General features: G+C 40.9%; 1 protein-coding gene across 1 annotated transcript; it reads right to left on the bottom strand.

Annotated features, from left to right (window-relative positions):
• Positions 1-707: 707 nt before the first annotated feature.
• Positions 708-27,693, bottom strand: LOC141801322 (protein spire homolog 1-like). Its single transcript, XM_074684320.1, has 16 exons — positions 27,110-27,693; positions 25,229-25,257; positions 19,364-19,597; positions 17,206-17,331; positions 16,548-16,622; positions 14,512-14,676; positions 14,180-14,266; positions 11,459-11,588; positions 8,158-8,321; positions 8,005-8,080; positions 7,723-7,865; positions 5,060-5,197; positions 4,826-4,896; positions 4,701-4,728; positions 3,565-3,842; positions 708-3,282 (listed from the first exon to the last, which is right to left on the bottom strand). Exons 1-16 carry the CDS (start codon positions 27,456-27,458, stop codon positions 3,027-3,029), a joined length of 2,349 nt encoding a protein of 782 aa, XP_074540421.1. The 5' UTR covers positions 27,459-27,693; the 3' UTR covers positions 708-3,026.

Below are 27,693 nucleotides of genomic sequence, written 5' to 3'. Positions count from 1 at the left end.
AAAATTGTCTACATTAAAGGTAGGGTCTACAAGATTTTCCTAAAGAATAAAAAGTAAACTATAACAGGAATAATCCTACTCAATCATCTCCTGTGAGCCTCTATACATGTGTGTCAGTGTCTGTGTCTGCCTCAACCCCCTCCTCTGCCTGTGTGTTGATGTTTTGGTTGTATCTGGATGTTTCTGGGTGGAGAGTTAACGTGGTACCATCAGCATATCACAGAACACTCATTGTGCAAGTGACTTTGTGTGTTTGTGATAGCAAGTGAATGAAGCTATTCAGAGCAGCTACGATAGTGGAGGTAGCACAGAAGAAGAAAAACACAACCAAAGTGAAACAAAACGCCAAAGATAAAGCTCTTTTCTAAACCAGGGTGAAGCATGACTCAACTTTCACTCCCTTTTGGGAACTTGGAGAGCAGTACAGGATCGAGAGCAGCGCAAGTTAGCTTTCTGCTAACCAGGTATGTGTCAAAATTAGCTTGTGCTAACATGCCAAGTCAGGTCCACAGCTCTTCAGTCTCTCCCACAGAAATGCGATGCTACAGGTGGTTGGTGGGCTACGGTTGGAGGCTGTGGGTGTGTGCTGCTGCTGGCACTGAGCCAAGGAGGAGGGGCCCAGTTTGAATGGTGTTTTTAATGACAAGTAACAAAAATTCCTGCAGACCCTAGCTTTCAGTACTTACAAACAATTGATACTACAAGCATGTTTTATATCAATTTATTTATTTAAAGTATACTATATTACAACTTTTAAAGTGTGGTCAAAGTGCACTGACAAGTATACAGTGAAAGTTTGTAATGAACATACGTTTGGCATACTTTAATGAAACACACTTTTCTACTGGTATGTTGACCTTCACAACAGACCACAGGACACTCCTCTGCTTGGTACATACACTAAGATGCACAGCACAAGGCTCCTTGACATCAGGAGAAACAGTTCACCTGATCATACAATGAAATGATTTGTCCATGCAAAGAAGGGCTTTTGTTTCGTATGCAGGAAGAGGACATGACACGCTGCCTCCACACCCAACTTTACCTCCACCTCAGGCTCATGCAGAGCCCCCACTGTATTCTCAGAGTAATGATTTATTTTAGCAGAAACACACACACAGACCAACACACCTATTACACACACACACTGTAGATACAGCCATATGATCCAGCTGTAAACAAGTACACATCCACAGCTTATCTTTTACTATGTCAAGAAGACCGAACTGTGCAACACTGTAAACATGTCCAGAGATGTTATTAATGAACAAAGATGAGCTGATGTGCGCTTTGGAGCAAGCACCACTCTCAAGAAGACACTTTCATTTCTGATGTGCAGAGGGATTGTTGGTGTTTTTGTCATCAATGCATGCATCAGCGTATTCCATACTGTGGACTTCATGTGTTTGGTGTAAACTAGGGGACAGGGTAGAGAAGTTTTATTCACTACTCACAAAAAGTCTGGGATATTTAACTTTTGGATGATATATCAGAACAAGGTGGTCAACCTTCAACACCATTCAACAACCAGCGCCAAATATTGACTAAGAGCTGGGTCTGGGACCTCTTGACTCATTCTACCCTTCAAAGAGGAGAAGGCTCAGATTAAGGGCCCAAGTGTTCCCTGAACAGATGAGTCTTCAGACATCTCTTAAGTAGAAAGGGACTCAGTGGATCATATAGAGTTAGGTAATACATTCTACCATTAGGGCACATCAGAGGAGAAGAGTCTGGCTAGTGATTTGGAGCCGCGCTGGGCTGGGAGCACAAGGCGTCTTTCAAAAGCAGAGCGTAGTTGGCCAGAAGGAGTGTAGACCTGGATGAGGGACCCCAGGTAGGCAGGAGCCATTCTTGTTCTGATCCTCCTGATGTTATAGAGGGCATTTTATTAGAACATTTTAACAAATCATTTTAATATCATTTTAATATCTTGTCTTTAATTTTGCACTGCAAATTTTATCTTAAAATCTGTTTTTAAAATCTGTTTTAAAATCTGTTTTAAAATCTATTTTAATCTTTTGTTTGTTTTTTGTCGTTGTTTGTTTTATTGTATCTTTTTAATTAATCTCATTTTTAATTGAATTTTAATTGTTTTCTATAACTTGTTTTGTCTGTAAAGCACTTTGAATTGCATTGCTGAAATGTGCTATAGAAATAAACTTGCCTTGCCTTGCCTTGCCTTGCCTTGCATATCGAGGCTACATGAACCGTAAAGGTAAGCTGGTCATCAATCAGCACACCCAGATTTCTGTCAGAGTTTGTGGCATAAGTTGATTGGAATCAAGCAGGACACTGATCTGTGGTTGGACAAAAATCACCTAAAAGCCCAATATCCTGAACTTTTTGTGAGTAGTGAGTTTGCCTTAGTACGGTCCAGCCAAACATTGTAGTTGGGATATGTTTTGTAGAAATAAGCTGAAAACAAAATGAAAACAACGCAACTATAAGAACTAAAGGGACATAATCCATCAAGTCAAACTTTGGTCAAATTGTTTGCTGAGGCTTGGGAATAAATATTTGATCATCTATGAGCAGATTAACACATTATGGGAATGGTTGAAGATTCTGCATTGAGCATCATTGGCCAAACAAACTGCGAATAAAAAATAAAATGTGGCTTTTTGATTATCCAACAATAACTGAAAAATATTAAGAAAATAATATAAAATACATCTCACAAACTTTCTCAGTGGACACTCTCAGTTACAAATCTGTATCTGTACAAGTCTGAAGATGTCAGTCCTCTTTATTTTGTGCTTTCAGTTTGAAATCCCTGCTCAGCCTTTCAAAGGGAGGTCAGTCCTTGTGCCTAAAGTCAATGATACTGGTCATTACATCGGGTCTTGTCTCTTTTCTCAGAAACCAGGAAGAGATTAGAGGATTATATACAGTATGGGTCAGATAGAGAGCAGTGTCCACCCCAAGATTCATTTCAGGCACCCTGCAAGGCTTTGTTGGACTACATATAGAGCAAGATAGGATCCAGAGGTACCATCTGCTGGCCTGGGGCAGCCAGACAGACAGTTTCAGATTTCCTTGATGGTTTGTTCAGACGGGTGATACTCCTCCCGAGTCTTAGGGGAGGATAAGTAGAAGGACTGGGTCTTGCGTTTCAAGCGAGCCCTCTTTGTAGCCAGTGACATGCTGTGCTTGCTGGAGGTGATAATGTCAGAGATGAACTTCTTGCAGTCCACACACACCTCCATCGTGGCCCAGTCTTCTGTTAGCTCCTGGGGCAGCTCTAGTTCTTCGTGTGACTTTAAGGAGCCGTGCTTGGAAAACCTACACCAAACAGAAACAGATCATGATCAACACAGAATCCCAATTATTATTTTCTTTCAAACAGTAACACATCTTTAATTATTTCTCCTATGATTCAAACAGACCATGATTTGTCCTTATTTAAGGTGTTCCCACCTTACAAGAGTGTTTCAGGTGTTTGTGGGTTCAGAAAATGCACTTGAGCCAGTCGGACTTGTTTGCAGCATTTAGAACTGATGCAATGTCTCTCAGAGTAACACACACCCTGTAGTCAGACAGGCGAAGTGTGTTTGCAGATCTTACTTGGACATGGTTTTCTGGATGCTGTGCCGTTGTGTGCTTGAGGTTTTCTTCTCAGACTTTGCTGGTGCACCTGCTCCAGGAGCCTTCTCAGGTGCTCTTGATGCACTTGGTCCCGCCTCTGGATGAGGCTGAACCACGGCCCCTCCTACCGGCCCTCCAGTCACAGAGAGTCCTCGTCCAATTGCTGCCATCGCGCTCATCCTCTCCCTGGGGAGAGTGCTGGTGGAGCCGATGGATAAAATGGGCAGGCTTGTGTAGGGTTTAGAGGGCAGACGCATCTGTTAGACAGAAAAAGAGGACACGTCATCATTTCATGAAAACATCCCCAAGAAGAATGTGGGCCTTCAGTTTTATGAAGCTGAGGATTATTTCTGAGGTTGAGAAATCCCCTCCTCCAATTCTCCTCTAAATCTCATTCTTTGAGGGGTAAATCTTCCACATCAATAAAAATGGCAAACCCCCAGGATGAGGGATTATTCAAGAGAGAAAAAGCTATGAGACAGTGTGTGGGTCCCTCTTCAGTCAAACAGTTTGTGTGCTTTGTGTGAGAGTTAAAATGTTGAGCACCATGGAGTTTTTTTTTGTTATGTTAGCCTGTTCTTCACTGAGCCTCTTTTTTTTTCAGGCTCCTGCTCGAAAATGACATCCTAAGAATAAAAAAATCTCTGAAACTATAAGTTCTGTGTCCACTATCTTCATACCAAAATAAAGGTGACACTCATGAGATGTTACCAGAAGTGTTATCATCACAGTAGGTGCAATGTATCAGAGTAAATACAGATGGAACAGCATAAATGGAGGATTTTTTTCCCTTCACTTAACACTAAAACCCCTTTTTGAATATATAGGAAAGAAGCCTAAAAACTCAAGCAAACCATGGAACAACAGCTAAAAAGCACCTTGGATCAATTTAAGGCTGTTTCAGTAACATTAATATTTTGGCACAGCTGTGCCATTCAAGGTTTCTGTAGTATCAAGTTTCAAAACTTAGTTCATTTCATTTAAGCACCACTATACGTCCAAAAGATTATGGTTAGAAAAATCTTTCTTTTTAAATGTTAAGTTTTGAATGGGACGACATTACTAATAGCTGATCAGACATAAAAGAAATCACAACAGCAGAAATCTTTACTCACCTTTTTGCAGCACTGGGAACAAACCGGCCTGTTGAGCAAGAACAGAGAAATTATATTTAATGAGGAAAATCAAATATTTACCTTAGTCTGAATTTAATTTGAAATTAAAAAATCTAATTATTTACTTTTTGCAAAACTGGCAGACATAGGACCAGGTAAAGAAGGAAAACCGTTTGGTTCGGCAGCAGAAGCAAAGCTGCCAGAGGAGAGGAGAAAAGGCATGAAAATGAAAAACTGCAGATTTAAAATGATTAATTAATGCTGTTAGTTTGACTGGAGCTGCTCTGACTGAGACATATAAACTCTGGAACCATTGAGAAACTTTATTGAGGGTACAACACTAACAACAGTGACTCTACCTTTCCCTTTTTCATAGCGTTGTAGATCTCTTTGTACTGCTGAAACTTCTCCAGCTCTGCCTTAACCAGCACCTGTCTTATGTGCATCACCTCGTCCACCGTCAGTGAAAGGCATTCGACAGGGAAACAAAACTCCTCCTGTAAGGAAACACACACACACAGGCAGACAGACGGTGGTTAACAAACAGCAGGTTCAGTCTTTATCATTCAGTAAAAAAACAAGGTCACGCTTCTGAAAAACCATAAACAGGAACTCACTTTAAATAGCTGTTATCATTTATAACTGTTGATTAACCATTAAAGCATCATTTATTTTTTTATTAGTTTATAAATCTTATATTGGATCCTAGATAATAAAAAACGACATCAATCACAGAATGTCATTAGTATACCACTGAGACCAGTGTTTCCCCTCAATTCATAAAGGAGGGCGCCTCCAAGCTGGCACTCAAGTTCTGTTTAGAACCAGGGTCTGGATTTAGCTCTGGGGTACCCCTGCCCAAAATAGCCCTGCCTGGGGTTAGTGCTTTCCTGGGCTCGTATTCACAAAGCTTCCTCTAACAGAGCTCCCAACTTAGCCTAAAAACAAGGAATCTTAGCTTCAGAGTGATTCAGGAAGTTTCTGAGAGCAGCTCTGACCAAAGAAGGGACAAAAACTTCAATCTTAGTGAGAAAATGTGGTTGACCCTGTAATGAGGTATGACCAAGGGTTAACATCCAGTCAGTAAAAATGAAGCCTACGTGGAAGTGCTAAAAGTCGCTGTTCGTCAGGAATCTGCCTGAGGCTGGCTGCAGAAAGACCAGAAGTCACGTACACACCCAGCCATAAAAAAAAAACTTGTACAGCATTAAAATCACATTTACAGCCTGGTTCAAAAAACAACTTAAACAATTTTTTTGCTAGCTCTTTTGCTAGAAGTTATTGGGATCGTTTGATTTTCCAATCAGAGGCACAGCCCAGGTCACATGACCACCAGGCGCCCTGTAGCTACTCAAAGGAAAACTCACAGCCGGCATCATTACAAATGTGGCTGTGTCCACGGATTGGCTTCATTTCACGGTTTCAGGAACAAATGGGTGACGTCACGGATGCTACATCCATGTTTTATACCGTCAATGGGTATGACGCAGTCTCCAAGAAGCTCTGATTGGTTGGTACAAAAATGAAAAAACACAGTTGTGAAACAGATTCAAAATGTTTGAACATTCCTCATTCACATGCCGATAATAATGACTTTCTTATTTTTCTATTCACATTCCATGCTGGTGATTGATATGTGTTTAATATTAATGGTGGACTGGATGCAGATGCTGCAATCCCAACAGAGAGCGGAGACTTAAGCACACTAACTAAGTTGTTCTCAAACAGGCTACCATTTAGGCTATAGCTGCTGACATTGTTTACTTTGGTGTTGATAAATGCATGGGCGGGACCCTGAGGAGATCAACCACAAACAGCATGATCAAGCCAGTGGTGTGATATTAAATCACTGTCATTTAAGGTAAGGAGAATATCTCTCCCTTCTCTTTGACTCTCTGCCATCTGTTTAAGACACTCACAGGCTTCTTCAAGTCCTCCTTCCTCCTCCTAACAGTGTTTCACCTTAGGAGCTCTCTTAGGGCACTTTGTGAATAACTTTTATGTTATCAAGAGAAACTTCTGGAAAAGTCTTAGAATTCAAGCAGTTCTATTGTTTTCTAAGAATGGCATCACTAAGAGCTACTTTTAGCCCCAGGATTCTCTGTGAATATGGGCACAGATAACCAGGAACCCTGGGAGTTGGGGACTACAAGCTAAATGTTTCTGATAGGTGATCTACACCCAGCATTGATGGACTTTGTTTAGTACCTCCTAAACAATGGTCTTCTTTGAGCCTGACTGTGTGAATGTCTCTGTCAGCTCCTGGTGTTCCAGTTTAAAGAGTGACCCTGTAAACTGGAGACCTTCAGCTGAACATGTCAGTGGATATCCAGTTTACAACAGCTGATCAAACACAGAAGCAGTCCTAAGGAATTCATCCATGTTTAGTTTCACATATTTATACATGCCATAATCTCTTCATCAAATAAGAATTAAGTGATGAGCAAAAGCTATTTGAGAAGGATGCACCCAACTGAGAGTCCTCAATCAGGGTCGCTCTTCAAGCTGAAACACAATTGCTGTTTGGGGCTTTTTAAAAAGGCTTTGACTGGTGACGGCTTTGTCACTTGCACTCGTCTCCATTTAAGTGTCAACAAACCCATCTGCAGTGACAGAAAGTCTGATCAAAACCAGCACAGGCCGAATCTCCTGCATGCTAACAGGCTAGCTGCAGTGCTACACGTTAGGTGTTTCTCCTTCTATGGTGTCATTCTCTTTAAAAGGCCTTCATTGTTGGCTCCCTGTCCTCTACTGGTCTGGTTGTGTTTTTCAATTACCTGTATTCTACCAGGGTCTTTGACCCTATAGTCTAAACACAGACCAACAACAGGACACAGGAACTATCAGAGTCTGGAGAATGTTTTACCAGGAACTAAAGATGCTCAGCTTAGGGGAGGGGATTTATAAATGCTTGTACAAAAACTATTAGAATAACATAACCTCAAAAAGTCATTCCTTTGACACCTCTTATTCACAGAGGTACTTTTCATGGTAATATACTCCTAAGAGAAAATATACTGACCAGAGATCTAGAGTTCTGTTTGGAAGGTGGCTGAAACTCTCGGACGTTGGTGGGGGTTTCTTTCTCGATGGAGTGTCTTCTCTGTTGGGTCTGACGCCTCTCTGGCTGAGGAGTAGAGGAAATGGGCAGGAACATTGGGGGAGCTGGTGTTCACGAGGGGTAAAGAGAGAGAAAAGAGAAAGCAAACTTTAATTCAGGAATCTACTCCTGTGAAACATTCAGAGGCTGTGAACACTTTGGGTTGGTGGTAGATTAAGCTGTAGGAGGAATTCTCTGACTCACTTTTCTTCCCCAGTGCAGACTCTGGAGATGTAGCCATGCTGGAGCTACTGGCTGATCGTTGCCCAATGATCTCGTCCTGGGTAAACAGAGGAAATGATTACTCAGCGGTTGTTCCTATAACTCCTGAGATAACTTCTGCAGGTTCATACTAACATCAGAGTCAGAGCTATCAAGCTCAGCCAGGCTGGGAGCCTTAAGAAGCCTCTTCCTCTGAGGCGCAGACTGAGAACCTGAGGGTTCTACCCTGGGAGGTGAGGACCCGTTGATCAGAGACAAAGTGCTGGACACCCGCCTTCCCATGCGTGGACTAAAATCATCTGCAAAGAAGCACAGGAAGGAGGGTCACAGAATAAAGAAAACAATAGGAAAAACATAGGAAAGAAACTTTAGATCTCAAAACATGTTCTTATTTTCCTCTCAGGGTTATTTTCTATATTCTTAAAATTTGTTTTAACAGAGTAAATACAACAGAACATCATCACTTACTGCTGTGAGTCCAGTTGGACACAGGTGCTGTCATGCAGTGTTTGAGGCCATGCACAGGGTGTGTAGAAGCACTTTTTATTAAATGTTATTAAATGTCAACATCACAGCAGCAACAACTCTGTGTTTAGATGGGACCAGTTAATATAGCACACTGGGGAGCTGGACAGGTGGAAAAAAGACAAAGAATATGGGTTTGAAATCCAGCCCAGAGTTAGAGGAGTCAGGAGGGATTAGTTCAGCTGACTGCTGGCCATGGCAGAGGATGGATCCCTCTTTTATTACCTATCAAACTCTGAAATGATAAAAAGGGACACTGACAGAGCTCGATGGTTGATCAGAGCTACCCCTGATTAAATCTATGGAGGCCTCAGAAACCTGTTCTATTCTTGTAACATGTTGACGAGGAATGATTTTAAACTATCTGTCTCTCTAAACTTAACCCTCTTCTCTAAAGGAAGCATATGCTAAACCTTTACTGCTTATCAACACAAACAAACCAGCCAGTCTGGCATCACTGTGCTCTGTATCTGTGTCTTGGATAGGCTATAATATTAAAATACTCAAAGGGAGGAAGTAATGGCTATGATTCAAAGATGCAGAAAGTTAAAGGCTGAGGGTTAAGGGGTACCAAAGCTGTTCGATGCTCATACTTTACCTAATCCCGTACGAAACAAATCCATGGGCATACTGTGAGTTTTGCCAAAACCTGTGAAGGGACACCTCTTTCATCAGGACAGCTGGTCATGGGGTCAGCATTTTGAGACCCCACTCATAAAACACCATTAATGCACTTTTTCTTTTGCAGGTATCCAACATCAGTTGAGCCATTTTGGACCGAAATGTGACCGCAGTGAGTGAAGGTCCGTTTCTAAATGGATTTGTCATCTAGACAGGCTTAAAAACAAATTTAGCTGGGATGTATTTTTTAACAAGGTGGGGAAATTTTTTTGGAGTCCAAAACCCAAAATGGCTGTCATGGACATGATTTTTTAAAGGCTCGACCCACAATGATGGACAATACATGTTGTCAAGAAATACATGTTTAAGGGTTACATAATGACTTGACACTATTTTCACCTTCGAATTCAAGATGGCTGCCACTTTTGGTGGTTTTTTGGGGTTTTTTGGGGGAGTTTTTGCCAGTTTGGGGCATTTTTTTCTGTTTTGTTACAGAGTCTCTATAAGGTTAAAACGGAAGCTCTGCTCATGAATTGAATAATATGCAGTTAAATTTCACAGAAATAACATCTGAAGTCAATAAAGTAGATGTTTATGTGTAAACAACACTTGTTGATTGACCATTTCCCATTCAAAAGGACTATGAGGTTATGACTTTTCAGGTCTATATCTCAATTTTTTGGCTAAACTAAATTCTTTTGCAGTTTCAGACCAATGGAAATGAATAGATTCCTTAATTTCACTCCCATTTAAATGAATGGAGATTTACCATCACCTTGGAAACCACTGGAGCGAAGACATATGTGTGATGTCACAAGGCAAACGCAGGCTGTTTTCGAATTTACCTACTACATACTGTGTATGAAAGTAGTATGTAGTAGGCACTGCGTACTGTCTACTACACTTGAATGTAGTATGTACTATGACTGTTCTGTTAGATTTATTATGTAGCAAAGCAGAAATAGGCTTTATTTTATTTTTATATGATTTATTTTCCAAACTTAATTTTAATTGTACAAAACAAACCACGAGTAGCTGACATGTTGACATTTCAGTTATCAATCTGCAAAAATATTGCCAGAAGCAGCATTTTATATGAACAATCAGTGGTGGAGAATGCTTATTGTTAATTAATACAAACTTCAAATGAATTCAACATTGTTCTAGCTATGTTTGTGTATGAGACAGATCTAGTAGTGTCGTAGCATTCAGCTTGAAACAGCAAAGTAGGTTGAAATGACAGCCTTTCATCAATGGACAACTGAAGGTCATTAAAGGTAACATTAATATTTTACTCTCTGTCTGCTGCAAAGAAGCCAAAGCCAAACATAAGTTAAATGTCATGGTATTAATATGACCTGAGTTTAAAAAAAAAACTGCATTATCAGTCTAGTCACTAAAGTTTTAGAAAAAATTAAGTTGGCAATAACCTTTTTCTTTCATTTAGTGATGAATTAAGGATGTTTTTGACATGCCGAGAACAGAGGTAACCAGAATGTTATCGTGAATTTTGATCTGTATCTGTTGGTTTAACAATAAGGGTCATCCTCTTAAGAAACTGACAAATCTAGAAAACAGATCTTCTCAAAAAGGTCTTTAGAAATCTGCAAATGATGGATAGATAGATAGATAGATAGATAGATAGATAGATAGATAGATAGATAGATAGATAGATAGATAGATAGATAGATAGATAGATAGATACCACCATTTTAAAGAAACTCAATTTCTTATGAAACTGACACTTTTTTCTTTACAAGAACAGAAAATATACAAGAACTGATGTTAAGTAGATCATTGCAAAACCTCTTTAAAACTAGATTATGAAGGACTTTCCTTAAAAAAAAAAAAGTCAACTTCTCAGGAATAATCCTGCTCAATTATCACTTCTGTGTCTGCATCAAACCCCTTCTTCTGCCTGTTTGTTGATGCTTTGGTTGTTTTGGGACAATTTTTGGCAGTGAGGGGACATGGCTACCTCAGCCAATCACAGTGCACCCAGTGCACAAATGACTTTGTGTTTTGATAATAGTGAGTGTAATAGGCTATCCTGAGTGGCTATGATCGTGGATGTAGCACAGAAAAAAGAAAAACACTACAAGAATGAAATGAGACACTAAACAGATAAAGCCTTTTCCTAAACGAAGGTAAAACGTGCCTTGACTTTAACACTTTCTCATGGTGTTTCTCCACTAAATGTAAAAACACAAATCATTCATTGAAGACTTTACTGTCAGGATGAGACTTTTTTCTTTGGACTAGAATTTTTATACAGAAGGACTTGTCTTACCCAGTCTGCTCTTGCGGATGACATCAGGTGACACTGGTCGGAGTTTCCTCTCTGACTTGATTCCCTCCAGAATCCGCTCGTGCAGTGTTGGAGGAGGCTGGCTCTGTGGCTTCAGTACACGTGCTGACACCTGGTACAAGTTGAACCCTGGTTACTCAAGAGTTTGCTACATAAAAACCCAAACTTAAACCGCTACCTTCAGAATGACACACATGCAGCCTGTGGAATAAATGTCCAGTCTTTGCCAGTTTGGTCACCATAATTCGTCAGCACATCACTGCATACGTAGCTGTTCCCAAGGACTATCGAAACAACAAAATTAAATCCACAGACCACTGCAGAATAACTGCTGCATGCGAGTTGGAATGGACATTACCACCACCAGTTTAACCCGTGTTTTAACCCATGCTCTATCACTTTCCTTTTTAGCTTTTCTCTGTTCTGACCTCCTTTTTTGTTTTGACAGTCCAGCTCCTGTGTCCATCCACAAAATAAATCCAAGAAATTGTTTTCTGCAGAGAAAATCCCAGAGCTTTCCTCTCACTGCTAGACTTTGCCATTTTACACAGTGTTGTGACCGGAGCTTTTTGTCTGCGTGCCATAAATGGACTGGTCAGGTCGTCCACTGATACTGCGAAATTTAGAATTTAAGCATTTTTGGACGGAAACCCTGATGTTCTTAGAATATTTAGATCATTGAATTAGGTATGACACCAGGAATATTTCTAACATTTCACTCTTCTTCAACTAATCTTTAAAAATACATTGCTCTGAAAGAGCAGCTGTGCGAGCTGTCAGCTGATTTCTCCATAACAAAATGTGCTTCCTTTATCGGTTTACTTAAAAAAAAAGAGAGAGAGATGTAAATACACTCCCATGTCTATGATAAAGTCCCCACAGAGAACATTCAGAAGACACTGGATCAAACTTTTAGCCTGAATTTTTTTAAGGAAGCTGAACTGATCACAGGATTTACTTTGAAAACGATTATTTCACTCCCCACAATCTTATCACATAAATGTGAACTGTGTGTGAAAAAGTTACTGTTTCCTAACAAAAGACTTTCATTAACATAGGATCCCAACAAATCGGTTCATCTCATGGTACAAACAATCATAAAACTCCGGTCCACTCACGCGTAATTGGGCACAATGGACACACATCTTGTCCAGGCACCAAAACGACCACAAATGAAGTTAATGAATCAGTTTTCAGGTGAACTAGGTTGAAGTGCTGAAAATGTTTTATTATCTGTATCTGACACAATGCAGGTTGGTCTGTTCCTCCATCACTTCTGTCTGAAACTGATGCAGACCTAGTGAGAGCTCCACTCCCTCAGTCTGTGACTGTGACAGGTTCAGGTTCAGGTTCAGGCCGGAATCTGCAACGTCTCTCAGAGCTGCTACCCATTTTTAAGAAACAAACTTTCCATGTGTCTGGACCTCAACTGAAACAGTTAATAATACTGTGGCTGCTAGTAGTCAGATATCATGAATTAATTAATCAAGGTAAAAACAAAGGATGTGTAAATTAAATGTTTGAAACTCTAGTTTTGTTTTTCACATCCACGCTGCTGAATCACTGCAGTGATTTCCTTGCAGACAAGTTTCTTCTGACTCGCTTTAACGCCACTTTTTCAGCTGCCAAACACCAGGTCATTTCTTTCTACCTTGGTTACTATGGTGATGTTGATCTCCGGCATAGAGGTCTCCTTTTTTCTGTAGTGTGTCCCTCTATGATGTAATTTTTTTGGGTCCAACCAGCTGAACCTTGAATATTTATGGGTGTGTTATGTAAATCAGTGGTTCCCAACCTTTTTGGTCTTGTGTACCCCTTAAGCCATTTTGTCATATCACGATTACCCCCTCACTCATGCGTGCTGTCAGTTCAACAACACATAACAACAGAACCACTGATTATTAAATGAAAATCGTTTTATTTTATGTCATCAATTTTAACATTCAGTTGTCTGGCATTTTCTACGTTGTAACTTTAAACATATAAATGAAAAATATTTTGTCTTGGGAAAAAAAAGAAATATAAATAAATACGAAATTAAAATAAACAACCTGCTTTTGTTTGCTCTTGTAACATTTACCACAAAAAAATTGAGCTCTGGCATTTAAACTTAAAAAAAAACTAGTTGTAGTGCATACGTACCCTTTTATTAACAGGCTTATCTCAGTACTTCCAAGTTGTAAATAAATTATCAAATGTTTCCATGTACTCCCTACAATGTGTTTGCATACCCCTGGTTAGGAGCCACTGATGTAAACTACGATTGTTTTCAGCCGCCACATTTATCAACACCTGGTCAGGCGTACACCTGGTACCCCTGGTACATGCGTGAACATTGCAGTAAGTTCATCTGAATCACTGCAGTGATTTCCTTGCAGACAAGTTTCTTCTGACTCCCTTTAACGCCGCGTGAGTTGTGTGGTCCTCTGTGTCTTTTAATTTATTTTATCTTATTTATCATTTTAATTCATGTTTTTATTTTTTTTTTAATGTTTTATTTACTTTATGGTTTTTGCTTTTGTACAGCACTTTGGAGACATTGGTCTGTTTTTAAAATGTGCTATATAAATAAAGTGGATTTGGATTTGGATTTGGATCTTTGCACCCAGATCTAGACCAATTCCAATGCAAGATTGATAAATAAGGACCAGGGTCTTTAAGGAGTATGATAAAATAATGACTGTGAATTAAAACTGTACTTACAGGGTTAAGAGGTGGTCTGGATCTGATAAACTCCAGGATGAGTTCATGAGCGCTCTTCCTTAACCTTGGAGGAATGTCACCGTTGACCTGATAAAAAGTTCAAAATAAAAGTTAAAAATAAACTTAATTCATCAAAATAGCAGTAGTACAACAATTGGTGCCTAATTTTCATCTTAATTTGCCTTTAATTAAACTAATGTGCGGCACCATTTTAAAGTATCCCTGTGCTGCAAGCCATTTCAGCAATATGAGAGCATTAACAGAACTGGTTAATAGCCAAATCAGGTGGCAACAAGCAGAAGGTGTGCACGTGGTAAAGATGAGACACCCACCATGACTTTACGCAGTTTGTAGCGCTTTGCTCTGATGTCGTCCATGAGCATCTCATAGGGAGTTAACTGGTATTCGATGGGCAGGGGATTGTACTGACGCTCCTGTACCTTCTTCAGCTTGACACCTTCCCTCAGGTCCCTCATGACCTGAACCCAGAGTCCAGCCTGAAAGTACAAACATAAGGATCTTTGTGAGGTTATTATTGGTTTACAGAGTGACAAAAGCCCCAGGTTGCCACAACTCAACTCTCAGTCCTCATATTGAGAGAAAAAGAGTAGCAAGTCATACTGGTATCAGTATCAGATCCGTATCTGTATTGGGTATTTAACAGTCTGATTGGTGTGACCTTAAAGAATAAAGTCCCTTAAATTCAAACTCAGATCACTCAGAATGTGAAGGAATCCATCTTGACCCGTCTTGGGTGGAAACAAACTAAATTTGAGTAAAATCTAAGCTCCCTGAATCTGGTCCTAATGTGCAGAACAGGGAGGTGTCCCTGCTGCTATCACTACGTTTAACAAGAAGAAGTGATATTTGCTAACTCTGCAGAGGCATTTAGACCAACTGATTCATTTTAATGAAAACATTTATTGACTTTATAAACGTGCTATGAGGAGGATCTGTTTAAATTGGACTGCAGCGCCACATTTTGGCCCAGAATCTCACACACACTGTCGTGTAGATGTGACCACAGACAGTATAATTGATGGATGTATTCTCCCCAGCGTCACCTGTCTGTTTCTGAAATGAATTTTGAAGCAAATCGACTATCGCGGCCGTATTGGAAATGGCAAGGCTCTCTAGTACAGCTATAGGGGGCCCGACAGTCACCTGACCTGAGCTGTGGCTCTGATTGGGCGAACTTGCAATCTCAATATCGTCTGAACAGCCAAGTTAGAAAAAGACTGGAGGCTGCCGCTTGGATGTGACTTATAACTATGTGTGTGTGTCTTGAACAAATTTTCTTAGTTGACGACATCTTTTAATTGGATACAACTCAACGAGGTAATAGGTATTCATCAACAGTTAAGTAGCGCTGTTGTTAGAAACGTGACAACAAGCTAACATTTTAAGTTTGTACCGTAGTTTAGTAGCCAGCTATATGTGGCGCTACTGGCAGCCTGGTGCTCCAATGTATCCAGATTACATGACAAAAAAGTAACACTGTCAGCTTGTTTTGTAGTTTAGTAGCTGTCTATATTTAGCGATACTCATAGCCCGGTTTCAGAGACATGTCTGTAATGTGTTACTAAAGCAAATCCTGGTTATGTCCTGCCAGTCATCTACCAATCAGAGCTAACGTAACCTCACTCTTCATTTTATTGATAGACTCTCAAGTTTGAACAGACCACTGCAGAATAACTGCTGACTGTGGGTTGGAATCAACATTATCACAAACAGATTAACTTGTGTTTTAGCCTTTAGCTCCTGTGTTAGCTTTTATCTTGTGCTCATTATCTCTCCTGTTTATCTTTCTTCTGCTCCTATGTGCTTTTTCTGTCTGACAGTTAGGCTCCAGTGTCCACCATCACTACAAAATTAATCACAGAAATCGTTTTCAGCGGAGAAAAACACAGATCTCTCTTCTTACTACTAAACTTTGTCAGCCAGCGTGGTGTTGTCACAGATCAATCTGGTCCTGCTCAATGCAATCAGGAAGCTAAGAAGTAGCATTTCAAAATAACCTTTAATATCGGTAGTGATAATCTTATTTTAAAGCATGGATTACGATCAGGGAGTCTTTTTCAAGATCACTTAGAAACTCCTCACACCCTCTTTAACTCTGGATGTAACGGTGCCGACAAATTTGCTAGCAATGTCTGTTTTTCCTCAACAATTTGCACAATTGGAAAAATGTCAACGGTTTGGAAAGCTGAAATGTTGCTCTTTCAGCCAATAACTTCGTGTGTCTTCAATAAATAAAGGGGAGCTGAAGGCTTAATTCTGATGTCTTACTTGTTATGAGCGATTCATGGGTGAATGGCCATGTGTTTCAAACTTGACCTTTGGCCACAGTGTGATGATAGTCTCTTACCCAATCAGCATTCTGTAGCCTATCAAGGTCTTGACCGTAGTCCTCTGATGACCCTTTCTCCATCTTACGAAGGTTCTGGTAAAGAGAAGAAGAAAGAGAGAGCTTCATGACTGAGGCAGAGTAAGTCATAATAAGAAAGAGAAGTCATGAACGAACAGATTCAGAGAAAGCACACGTGGCCTTTTCTCCACTTTTGGCACTCTGAAAGAGATATCTGTTTTTAATTTTAAGATGCAAAGTTCCCTTCAGCTTTTATCCAACTCTAAAAGGTCAATGGATGCTTCAACCATGTGATTCACCAACCACCTAAAGATCACTGTTCTGTTTCATGAAAGTGTCAATCTAACTCTAACAAATGAGTTTTTTTAGCAGGAGTGTCCAGCACATGATAGTCAGGAAGTGCTCTGAATCCAGGTTCAATAAAAATGTATCATGAGAAAGATCCTTATGCTGCTGAGGTGAAAAACAAGATGACTTTGAAAGGAGAGTGTCAACATAAGGTGTTTTTAGACAGCGGGTACGAAGGAGTGTGTCTCTGTTAGCTCCTGGTGTTGTGGTTTAAAAAGTGACCCTGTAAAGAGGAGACCTTCAGCTGAATGTGTCGGTGGGTATCAAGTTTTAATCTGAGCTAAATATTATATATGAGATAAGCACCTACTTCCTTGGCACTCTTGATCTTTTCCAGGAAAGTGTGCAGCTCCTTGGTTTCTGTGTACAGCGCCCTGCAAACAGCCTGGTAGTGACTGGAGGCATCTGACAGACGAGGTAGATGAGCTCTGCACAGCTAAAAAGGAGACAGACAAAGAGAAGGTTTTTATTAAAAGTTCAGACATCTCTGTTTATCATACACGTGACACATTACACTTTTGGTTTGTCTGAGGTTGATCTGGTATCTGAAGTTTTTTTTCTCAGAGCCTGTTCAGTGTGTCTTGGCTGTCTAATGTAATTTTTGAGCTGAGCTGCTCCTTCTGCGGGATGTGGACTGGTCCCTGTTGAGGGCCACATCTTTCAGTGCTCATAGGAAGATAGGGACAGTGTGTGAATAGATAGGCCTGTTCACAGACACAGCTGTAGGGTGGTGAGCCAGGTGGATATTTTGGGCTCTAATTTCGTAGACCAGGCGCAAGCGCACCTGCCCTGTTTTTAGCTTCAGAAAACTCTAGCTGGTGTTACAGATGGAGGTGTTTTGTGACCTGCAGCTCTCCTAACAAGCTCTCACTCAGCTCACCTGTCCTCAGTGCACCCAGCTGCTGCTCATCAGCCTGGGGGGTCAATAAGAGGAGGCGCTTTCCCTCAGTTGGGTGTATGGCCGTTTTCAAATTCGCATACTATACTGGCAGTGCCTACTGATTCAACCAATATGTAGTATGTAGTATGCGAATAAATGTCAGAGTTGTAGTATGAGAAAAACACCCGGATGACGTACTGAATCAGGAAAAATCCACAGTATGCATCGGACCAGTCTGCTTCGCCTACTGTTACCCACAATGCAACGTGCCTGGTCCCATATCAGAAGTGAAAATGGCAGAGAGCGGAGCAACAAAAACTCAGACTCAAACTTCCAGCTGCCGTCAGGTTAACTTTCCATTATGACAAACGGCTTTAATCTGCCATCAGATGTGACGGGACAGTTAATATAGATATAAATGTATATGCTGGTTCAAACAGTTACATTTAATAGTGATTGCTGTGATTGTTTACTACATAAATTGTGCCTGACACTCTGGAAACCTGCCTCTGAGGCTTTGTTGACATGTGCGCACATGTGCGCCTGTCACCAAATTACAGCTGCGTGGGGTGCGCTCCGCCTTGCGCCGAGGATAGACCAGGTTGGAGCTGGCGAGCTTTCAGCGCACTTTTTTGGCACAAAATTGTCACTGCGCCAACATGAATCTGCTGACACCTCCCCCTGGTGCGCCGTCAACTGCCCCTGGCAAGCAGTCACACCCATCTCTGCGCAGACAGTCTACCAAATTGTCAAATTGGCAGAACACAGTGGTGCGCCGCACGAAATTAACACTGCGCGGGTTGCACCAGCCTTGTGCCCCCTGCGCTGCGCCACAAAATTAGAGCCCTAGGTCTTCATCCAGCGCAGTGAATTTGACCTTCAGGTCGGTTATGGTATGGTTCAGCTGGAAATCCTGGATATGGTCTGGACTGTTGTGTTGGTGGTCCTGTAGAGTCTTTGGGGTTAATAGAGACTCTCTTGTTGTTTTTTTTCATAGGGGGTGAGTCAGTCCCTCTTCACCATGTCCGTCCTGTTTCAACAGAAGTTTCCAGTCCTCATAAAACTGTCTGAACTCGGCCTTTTGATATTTAGCTTCCAGTTGTTGCACATGTCCTCTCTTCACACAGAGAAGTAGTAAACAATAAAAGCAGCGTGCCAAGCTAGGAGCTACTCAGTAAAGATCAGCTGATGTCTCCACTCCTGCATTAATGGGGAGCAAGTGTTTGTGGTATTTCCTTCAACACGTTTCATTTAAAGGTCTGAGCTGTGTCAGGATGAAGGCTGTCTCATTTCAAAGAATCCTCCAAATGTTCACAGTTTTTCCTGGCTGTGGACGATACAACAGGAGCAACCCATGAGGCCCAAAAAAATCCCATTCCTAACTCTCGATCTGTGGAAATGTTATCCTTCATTTTTCCCCACAATTCTTCCATGATTAATACTTTTCAGGAAATAGTAAAATGTTTCTCTTTAAATATCTCATACATTCTCTATGTTAAAGAAAAATAAATTAATAAATGAAAATAGATTAAATGTATGTATTTATTTCACCCTGTTCAGCAGTCTGATTGTTTGCTGAAATGACTACCTTGAGGATATCTCTGTAGCAGTGGACACTGGAGAGGCCCTTAGGGTCATCAGCATCCTCTTCTTCCTCTGTGGCTTCGTAACCTTCATCAGGGCATGCATCCTCCTCAGCATCAGCAATGTTTGTCATGAGGTCAATGAGTTGCTCTAGAGGAGGGCTGAGGTCTCTCTCCTCGTTTTCTTTCAGCCCATAATCCAGAGCTTTGTAGATCATGATGCCAAGAGACTCAATCATCTGAAAAAGGGGACAAACAGAAATTCTTTATTACACAAACACACTCAGAACTTCAATATGTGTTATCTCCTAAATAGAAAAGATTTAATTTTCTGATAATGAATTATTGCCCTCCTTCTACAGTTAAAACTGTCCTTGTATCATAGGGCTGAGGAAAGCTCCAATGTATTCGGGTCACAATTAGGGATGGGTACCTTTCACATTTGAACTGATACTGTACCGATGCCTGGTATCTGGCAATCGGTATTGGTACTCAACTGTACCAATTTTCGGTACTTTTTTGTGTTTATGTGATAAAAAAATATCAATTTGTTTAAAAATAAAGTACAACATTTTTTTCAACTTAACATATTTACTCTTCAATAAATAAACTTACAATGCTGTGTTTATCTCCAACATGGAAAATCTCCTACTCTTCCACTCCCTCACAGTCACAAGGATGCATTTAGGTACCTAAGCATGGTACCTTTTGGTTTTCGTAAATCGCTACTCGGTACTTTTGACAGAATTCAGTCGGTACCTATAAAAGTATCTAATTCGGTACCCATCCCTAGTCACAATTGCCCTCCTTTCTTTCATGCCCTATATATTGGGAAAAAAATGGTGACACATGGGTCTTGGGGGTCAAAACACCCACAACAAAACTTCAATGAAGAAGCTCAGTTTACATTTATATGTCAGGTGTATTTGTCACATCTAGACTTTCAGACATGGATTTCAGACGCCAACTTTTGCAGCTAGATCCCAGAGCCTCTGTTATATGAGAAGAATACTGAAGCTAATCTGATGTAAAGTGCTGACATTAGCAGCATAGAGGATTTCTTAGTCTGCAACAAGATATTTTGTCTTGATAAAGCTATTTTTATTTGGACATTGTCTGCACTGCAAGACAATAAAATCTAAGAGTTTTCCTCTTATTTTTAGCAAAGAAAATGTTATTATTATTACCCTGACCAGTCCAGGGAAATGTCTTATGTCAAGATATTAAAAGACAAAAATGACGTCTGAATTGCTTGCCACAAGAAAAAAAAAGCCAATGCGGTTATAAAATCTTCTCGTCAAGTCACTTGAAATTGAATAATGTCTTGCGACAAGAAACTTTTCTCTTACTCCTTTGGCAGAGTGTTTCACTGGTTACAAGCAATTCAGACCTCAGTTTTGTTAAAATAGCTTGAAATAAGACATTTTTCTAGACTAGTCAGGTGAATGTGGCTCATACTAAGTCTAAAAAGATAATTCTTTTACTGAAATCAAGACATAAATACTTGACAAGATGTCAGTTTTTTGCAGTGTGTTGGAAATTTTTGGGTTGAAAATGATCAAATTTCATTTCTGTTTTGCCTCATTAAACAATGCAACACCATCTCATATAGCTTCCCTTGAGGGATCCCAACCAAAACTTTTTGTAATAGCAGAACAAGAGGGTTAGTCCACTGATAGGTAGCTTAGTAATAAAATGATCTTGTTAGCTAGAAAAGAAGCTATCAATTTTAAATGGGATTAGCCACAGTGATGCATATACAAAGAGCCCTATTGTTGAAGCACTCTGTACCCAGAACTCATCCAATAAGCCCTGAGTAAAACAACATCATCTGACTCTGCAGCGTCGTTCACTGGGGATCACTGTGTTTTTATCCGTATGCAGATAATGACAACAGATGGGTTTCTTTTTCTCATCCATCTGTTTTGATCAGGGACATTGGCTGCTTTTTAGCTCCTTTGGTTTCTTCTATGAGCTCTGTTCTTCTCTATATAATAAGGCTATTTACGATCAGAAAATGAGATTTTGCCATGCTAATACAGGAGCAGAGTACAACTTGAAATGATCTTATGTGCATTTTTGTGGTCAGCCGAAGAATCCATCACATTTACAGTGCACTGGAAAAGTTTTCTCAGTGCTTCTCTTTTTCCACATTTTTTTATGATACAGCCTCATTCCAAAATAAAATAAATTCATTTTTCTCACAAAATTCTGCTCACAGCATGCCATAATGACAAAATAGTAAAAAAAAAAAAAATCTTGAATTTTTTTCAAATCTATTAAAAATAAAAACTAAGACATTGCATGTACTTAAGTATTCGCAGTATTCTGGGCTCTGGCTGGGCCCCTCAAGGACCTTCACAGAGTCCTCCTGAAGCCCCTCCTTTGATATCTTGGCTGTGGTCTTAGGGTCGTTGTCCTGCTGAAAGATGAAGTGTGGCCCCAGTCTGAGGTCTAAAGGTCTCTGGAGGTGGTTTTCATCCAGGATGTCTCTGTACATCGCTGCATTCATCTTTCCCTCAATCCTGACTGGTCTCCCAGTTCCTGCTGCTGAAAAACATCCCCACAGCATGATGCTGACACCTTCACTGTAGGGATGGTATGGTCCAGGTGATGAGCGGGGCCTGGTTTCCTCCAAACATGACGCCAAAGAGTTCAATCTTTGTCTCTCAGAGCAGAGGATTTTATTTTCTCCTGGTCTGAGAGTCCTTCAGGGACCTTTAGGCAGACTCCAGGTGGTCTGCCATGAGCCTTTTACTGAGGAGTGGCTTCAGTCTGACCTCTCTAACATACAGGCCTGATTGGTGGATTGCTGCAGAGATGGTTGTCCTTCTGGAAGGTTCTCCTTTCTCCACAGAGGACCATGGAGCTTTAACATTGACTATGGAGTTCTAGGCCTTTCTCCCTGATTGGGGTGTGGTGTGTGGAATTTTGAAGAAAAAAACTTAATTCATCCTGTGTTGGAATGAGGCTGTACCATAAAAAAAGGGGAAAAGTGAAGCCCAGTGACTGGTTTGGTGGCTGCACTGTAGGTCCAGAAGTCAGCCTCAGGAGCATTCAGTGGGTCAGATTCTATAGTCAGTATTTACAAAGTTTTATCAGATTGTTATTCTGTAAAGACTTTGAAAAGCTGTTGTTTTTTGACACTGATTAAGTCTGAGCTTGGTTTGGATGGAGATCATGGTTGGTGTCTGTGATGTGGCATGAGGTTTGAAATTCTTATTAAAGATGTAGGTTTTCCAGAAACAGAGAACTGAAGTTCATGCTACAGTGTTAAAAACTGTTCAACAAATGTCCACTTGAGACTGACTGGCTTACGGATGAATTTCCACAGGTAACTGAACTTCAAGTAAACTTATTTTTTTGATTGTTTGTTGTAGTTGTAAGAAAGCATTACCGGGACAGGGTGTAATGAATGTGTGTGATGAAACAGCAACACATATCCCTACAGACTCTACTCCACATTCAAATTTAATAACAATCCAACATTTCAGGCATTGCACCAGCTGGAATAGCTCTCTTCTTTAACATCACTTTTTTCAGGAGGGTTTATACCTAATTCTCTCTTAGACTCAATTTTTACATTTACTCAAACATAAAAACTGTTTCTGCTTCCTTAACCGTTGTGTAATAATGTTTTGTTTCTTTATATTACAATCTTAAAGGGGCTGTGAGGAGTATCAAAGTGATATTGAATAAATCTCCCTTCAAGATATATGCCTGATTGTAATCCACACTTTAAAATGAGATTAACAGCACCAATATTACAGGTTACAGGTCATTTCCCTGATCGGGTTGAGCAGGACCAGATTGATTTACGCACGTCTAGGTCTCTAGGACAACACCACGCCAGCTGATGAAGTTTAGTAGAGAGAAGAGAGATCTGTGTTTTTCTCTGCTGAAAACAATTTCTGTGATTAATTTAACTCCTGTGTTTGCTAAAGGCAAACACAGGAGTTAAACTGTTTGTGATAATGTTGATTCCAACCCACAGTCAGCAGTTATTCTGCAGTGGTCTGTTCAAACTTGAGAGTCTATCAATAAAATGAAGAGCCTGGCCCTAGGTCTTGCCACTGGGGATGGGTACTTTTCCCCTTTTAAAACGATACAGTACCAATGACCAGTACCTGCAATCTGGATCAGTACTCAACGGTTCCAATATTCTGTACTTTTTTGTGTGTTTATGTGGCAATAAATATTAATTTGTTTAACAGTAAAATCTCATAGTTTTTCAATTTAATATATTCATTTCTCAATTTGTAAACTTGCAATGATGTGTTCATGCCCAGCATGGAAAATCACCTACTCTTCCACTCTCTCACAGTTAGAAAGGAACAGGGTACAGCTAATCAGTACTCAGTACCACAGACAGAATCAGGTCGGTACCTATAAAAGTACCCCATGCAGTACCCATCCCTGCTTAGACCCCATTTCAACTAAGCTGCTGTCTGATTTTCTTCCTTGACTAAGGATGACTAATATGTCTTTGGTGACAAGCTGTGTGCCATGCTTTTGGTTTTCTAATCCCTACTCAGCTACAGGACAGGCTCTGCCAGCTGAATGTGCCTTTCTCAACCTGCAGGTGGATCACAGACTTCCTGTCTGACAGGAGCTCACATGTGAAGCAGGGAGGATATGACATAGAGACTGTAAGTGCCTGCTCCCTTTAAGGCTGTGCTTGGCTGTAGATATCTATTTATAGAGGTAAATAAATCATTATCAGATTACAGAAGTGTTAATTCAATACTTCTGGGGTTAAATTTAAGACTTAGAAATGTTTATATTTGTCCACACTAAACTAAAACTTATATTTAAAAAGTTTAGCAACTCTCTCAGGAGCTCAAAATTGACACTTAACTAACACAGGCCTGTGTGTTAAACTAATTCTAAATACAGTGAGGTGTTCACTTGAAAATCACAATTCCACTCCCACACATACAGTATGCCATAAACCATTGGGGGTGGGGGGATGGGGGGTGGAGGCCATCCTAGCTGACCCTAAACAGCCACCAGCCTATCACAGGACTATCATGTAAAGACAGAGAACTATTCACACACACACACTCACACAACCATTCACACACACTCTCACACTTACAGATTGTGAGAGGAAGCCAGAGAGAACCCACACAAGAACAGGAAGGACATGCAAACTCCACACAGAGAAGCTCCTGATCAGCTGAGGAATCAACCCAGAAACCTTCTTACAGGTGAACCAGTTCATGAGTTCAAGTAAAAAAATAAGGCATTATTGTTTCTTTAATACACATCCTTGTAAAGCAGAACTGAAACTGAAACTGGGCTGCACGGTGGTGCAACGGTTAGCGCTGCAGCCTCACAGCAAGAAGGTCACCGGTTCAAATCCCCACCTCGGCCGGTGGGCCTTTCTGTGTGGAGTTTGCATGTTCTCCCCGTGCATGCGTGGGTTCTCTCCGGGTACTCCGGCTTCCTCCCACAGTCCAAAAACATGCTCATCAGGTTAATTGGTCATACCAAATTGTCCCTAGGTGTGAGTGTGTGCGTGCATGGTTGTTTGTCTATGTGTCAGCCCTGCGATTGACTGGCGACCAGTCCAGGGTGTACCCTGCCTCTCGCCCAATGACAGCTGGGATAGGCTCCAGCCACCCATGACCCTAAACAGGATAAGCGGTATGGAAAATGGATGGATGGATGGATGAAACTGAAACTGACTCTGGTTTGATGTTTTTGTTCATCAATTAAAATAAACTAATAACACTTCCATTTTCACAAGATTCTAAGTTTACAGCATTTTTCACACCAGACCAAAAGCTTTGCACAGCACTGTAAATATAATCACACTTTGATAACACATACAAAGTCCATTATTATGATAAAATGCAATCACTCACCTCTGTTGTTGTGCAGGGGCTGTATGTACCTGGAGGAGAGAGGAAACAGATGTTATTTCATCTGTAGATTTAGAGTTACAGGAGCTGCCTCTATGCCAGTCATCCTCATCACTCCTCCCTGTAACATCTGACGACCAACACAGCAGAATACTGCACGTCATGTTTGGTTTTAGTGAAGACAGAAACTGTAATGTCATTTACAGTGTGCAGTACAAATAAGATACAAAAAGGTCAATTTTTCAGACTCTGGACTCAACATGAAAAAGTTTAAGTTTTTTTTGTTTTGTTTTTAGGGTTACTAAGGTTATTAGGTCCTGCAGTTGATGTTTCTTTGAATATGGTACCGCTGGGCTTCCACAGGAAACATCTACTCAGCTGCTTGACTGACAGCCACCAGCAACGTGCCTAAACATATCAAGAAAAGGCTGAAAAAGTCAGTGGCTGTGTGGCTGTAGTAAGAAAAAAAAAAGCTGGGAGAGCATTTTACAAGTAATTAGACCTGATCTGTTGCCAGTTCACCCGAGTAGAAAAGAGCAAAGGCTGAGTACCTTAGATGTAAGGGCAGAGGTTCACCAGTCTAAAAAAAATGCATCTGCTGATAAATTTGGATCAGTTACAAGAAAATGTTCATCAGCTGGTAGACTTTGAATATCACAACCTCTAAAGATTCCTACAATCTGGAGGCACTGCATTAAAAACAGACATGGCTGTGTAGTGGAGATCACTGCATGGGCTCAGGAACACTTCCACATATCATTGATTGTCATTGTCAGTGAACACGGTTCATCATGCCATCCACAAAAGTAAGTTAAAGCTTTATCTTGCAAAGAAGACACCATTTGTAACACAATCCAGAAACACTGCCATCCACTCTACCTCGGCCCACTAAAGTCAAGCTTTAGTCCAGAGAGTGGAAAACTGTTCTGTGGTCAGACAAATCCATTTTGTTAAATTACAGACACAGCTTAACAAGTTTTAGAACAATCACGCTCCCACCCTGACCATGTCTTTCTCAGGGAAGGGTCTTACATATCTCAGCAGAACGACAACAGACTGCATACAGCATTCATTACAACAGTATGGCTCAGCAGTAGTAGAGTCCAGGTGCTGAACTAGTCAGCCTGCAATCCTGACCTTTCAACCATTGAAACTTTAGGGAAAAAGGTCCAGCTGCTAAAATCTTACATCTATACAAGAATGGGACCATGATCTCTTCCAAAACTCTAGAAAATGTTCTTTACCCAAAATCATTTTAATCTTTGTTTTATTTACATTTTTGAAATTTAAATTATTTTATTTTTTAGAAATTGGGTTACTAAGGAATGCGTACTCAGTTATTTATATTTATATGTATAAAGCTGCTTTTTATGTTTCTGTCATGGTTAATTCACCAGTATGTGACCAAAATCATATAACCAGTGCTAAAAAATCATTATTGTTTTTATTAATCTTTTATTCATATTTTTTAAATGCACTGGCTAATAAAATAAGTCACAGTGCTAACCTGACTAAATGATGAAAGATTCACGCATGTGGTGTATTCACAGTAGTGTCTTATACAACAGGTACGCGTGGTTTTACGATGAGTGGCTTAAATAGCTTGGATGTAAAGTAGTGTGGTTTGGACAGGTCCAGGTACCCAGACTCAGCAGCACCATTCAGAGACAAGCAGAAAAGCGTAATGCAGTAGAACACACTATGTTCAGGTTTAGTTGTGGCGGTCTTCTTTTACAGTACCACTGTAAAACTGCCTATAGACATTTCCCTCGCCTTGAGGGGTTGCATGCGTATATCTGTATTACAAAAACACCTTAACCCAATTCATATTTAAGGCTGGCATGTATGAGACCAGCCGTAGGTGCAGACTGTCTGGTTTTTTACCTGTGCTGTCCTGAGGTTCCACTCTCACAGATCCATCCATCTGTATCCTCACATCCCCCAGCCCGGATATTTTCCTCTCCGCTGTGTCTGATGATGCTCCGGCCGAGGCGGAGGAGCTCCTCCTGCCCATGTTCCTCTTCGCCAGCGTCCTGCTGCACTGGTAACACACCGCCCAAGCCTGCTCCTCATTGATGGGCTGGTTGTAGAGCTTCAGTATCTCCTCCAAAGAGAGGCTATCCAGTCCCGCGTCCTCCGCCTTGTTCGCTGTGTTTTGACGCTGGAGCTCTTTCCGTTCAGCCCCTGCAGCAGCGACCAGACCCCCGGAGCTCCTGCGTCGGCGATCGGCCATTCTGTCACTGCCTCCGCGCAGGAGGCCCGATGACGACTAACGGGTCCGGGCTAAAACATGAGAGGAGCCCGGGACCTGAAGGCATTGATGTGTCCCGAGCAGGCAGCACACGCGTGTGGTCAGCCCTCCCTCCCTCCTTCCCACTGCCTCCTTCAGATTTCCCTTTCAGCAGTCACATGACACGGTGTGCTATTTTCTCCATACAGCCTTCTTTCTGTCTTCATCACAGGCACGC

The sequence above is a fragment of the Halichoeres trimaculatus genome, unplaced genomic scaffold (genome assembly GCF_033239565.1).
Source record: "Halichoeres trimaculatus isolate MK-OKI-2021-1 unplaced genomic scaffold, fHalTri1.1 fHalTri1_scaffold_12, whole genome shotgun sequence".
Lineage (NCBI taxonomy): Eukaryota > Metazoa > Chordata > Actinopteri > Labriformes > Labridae > Halichoeres > Halichoeres trimaculatus.
Note: the sequence above shows the minus strand (reverse complement) of the source record. Positions and strands in the feature narration are given on the sequence as shown.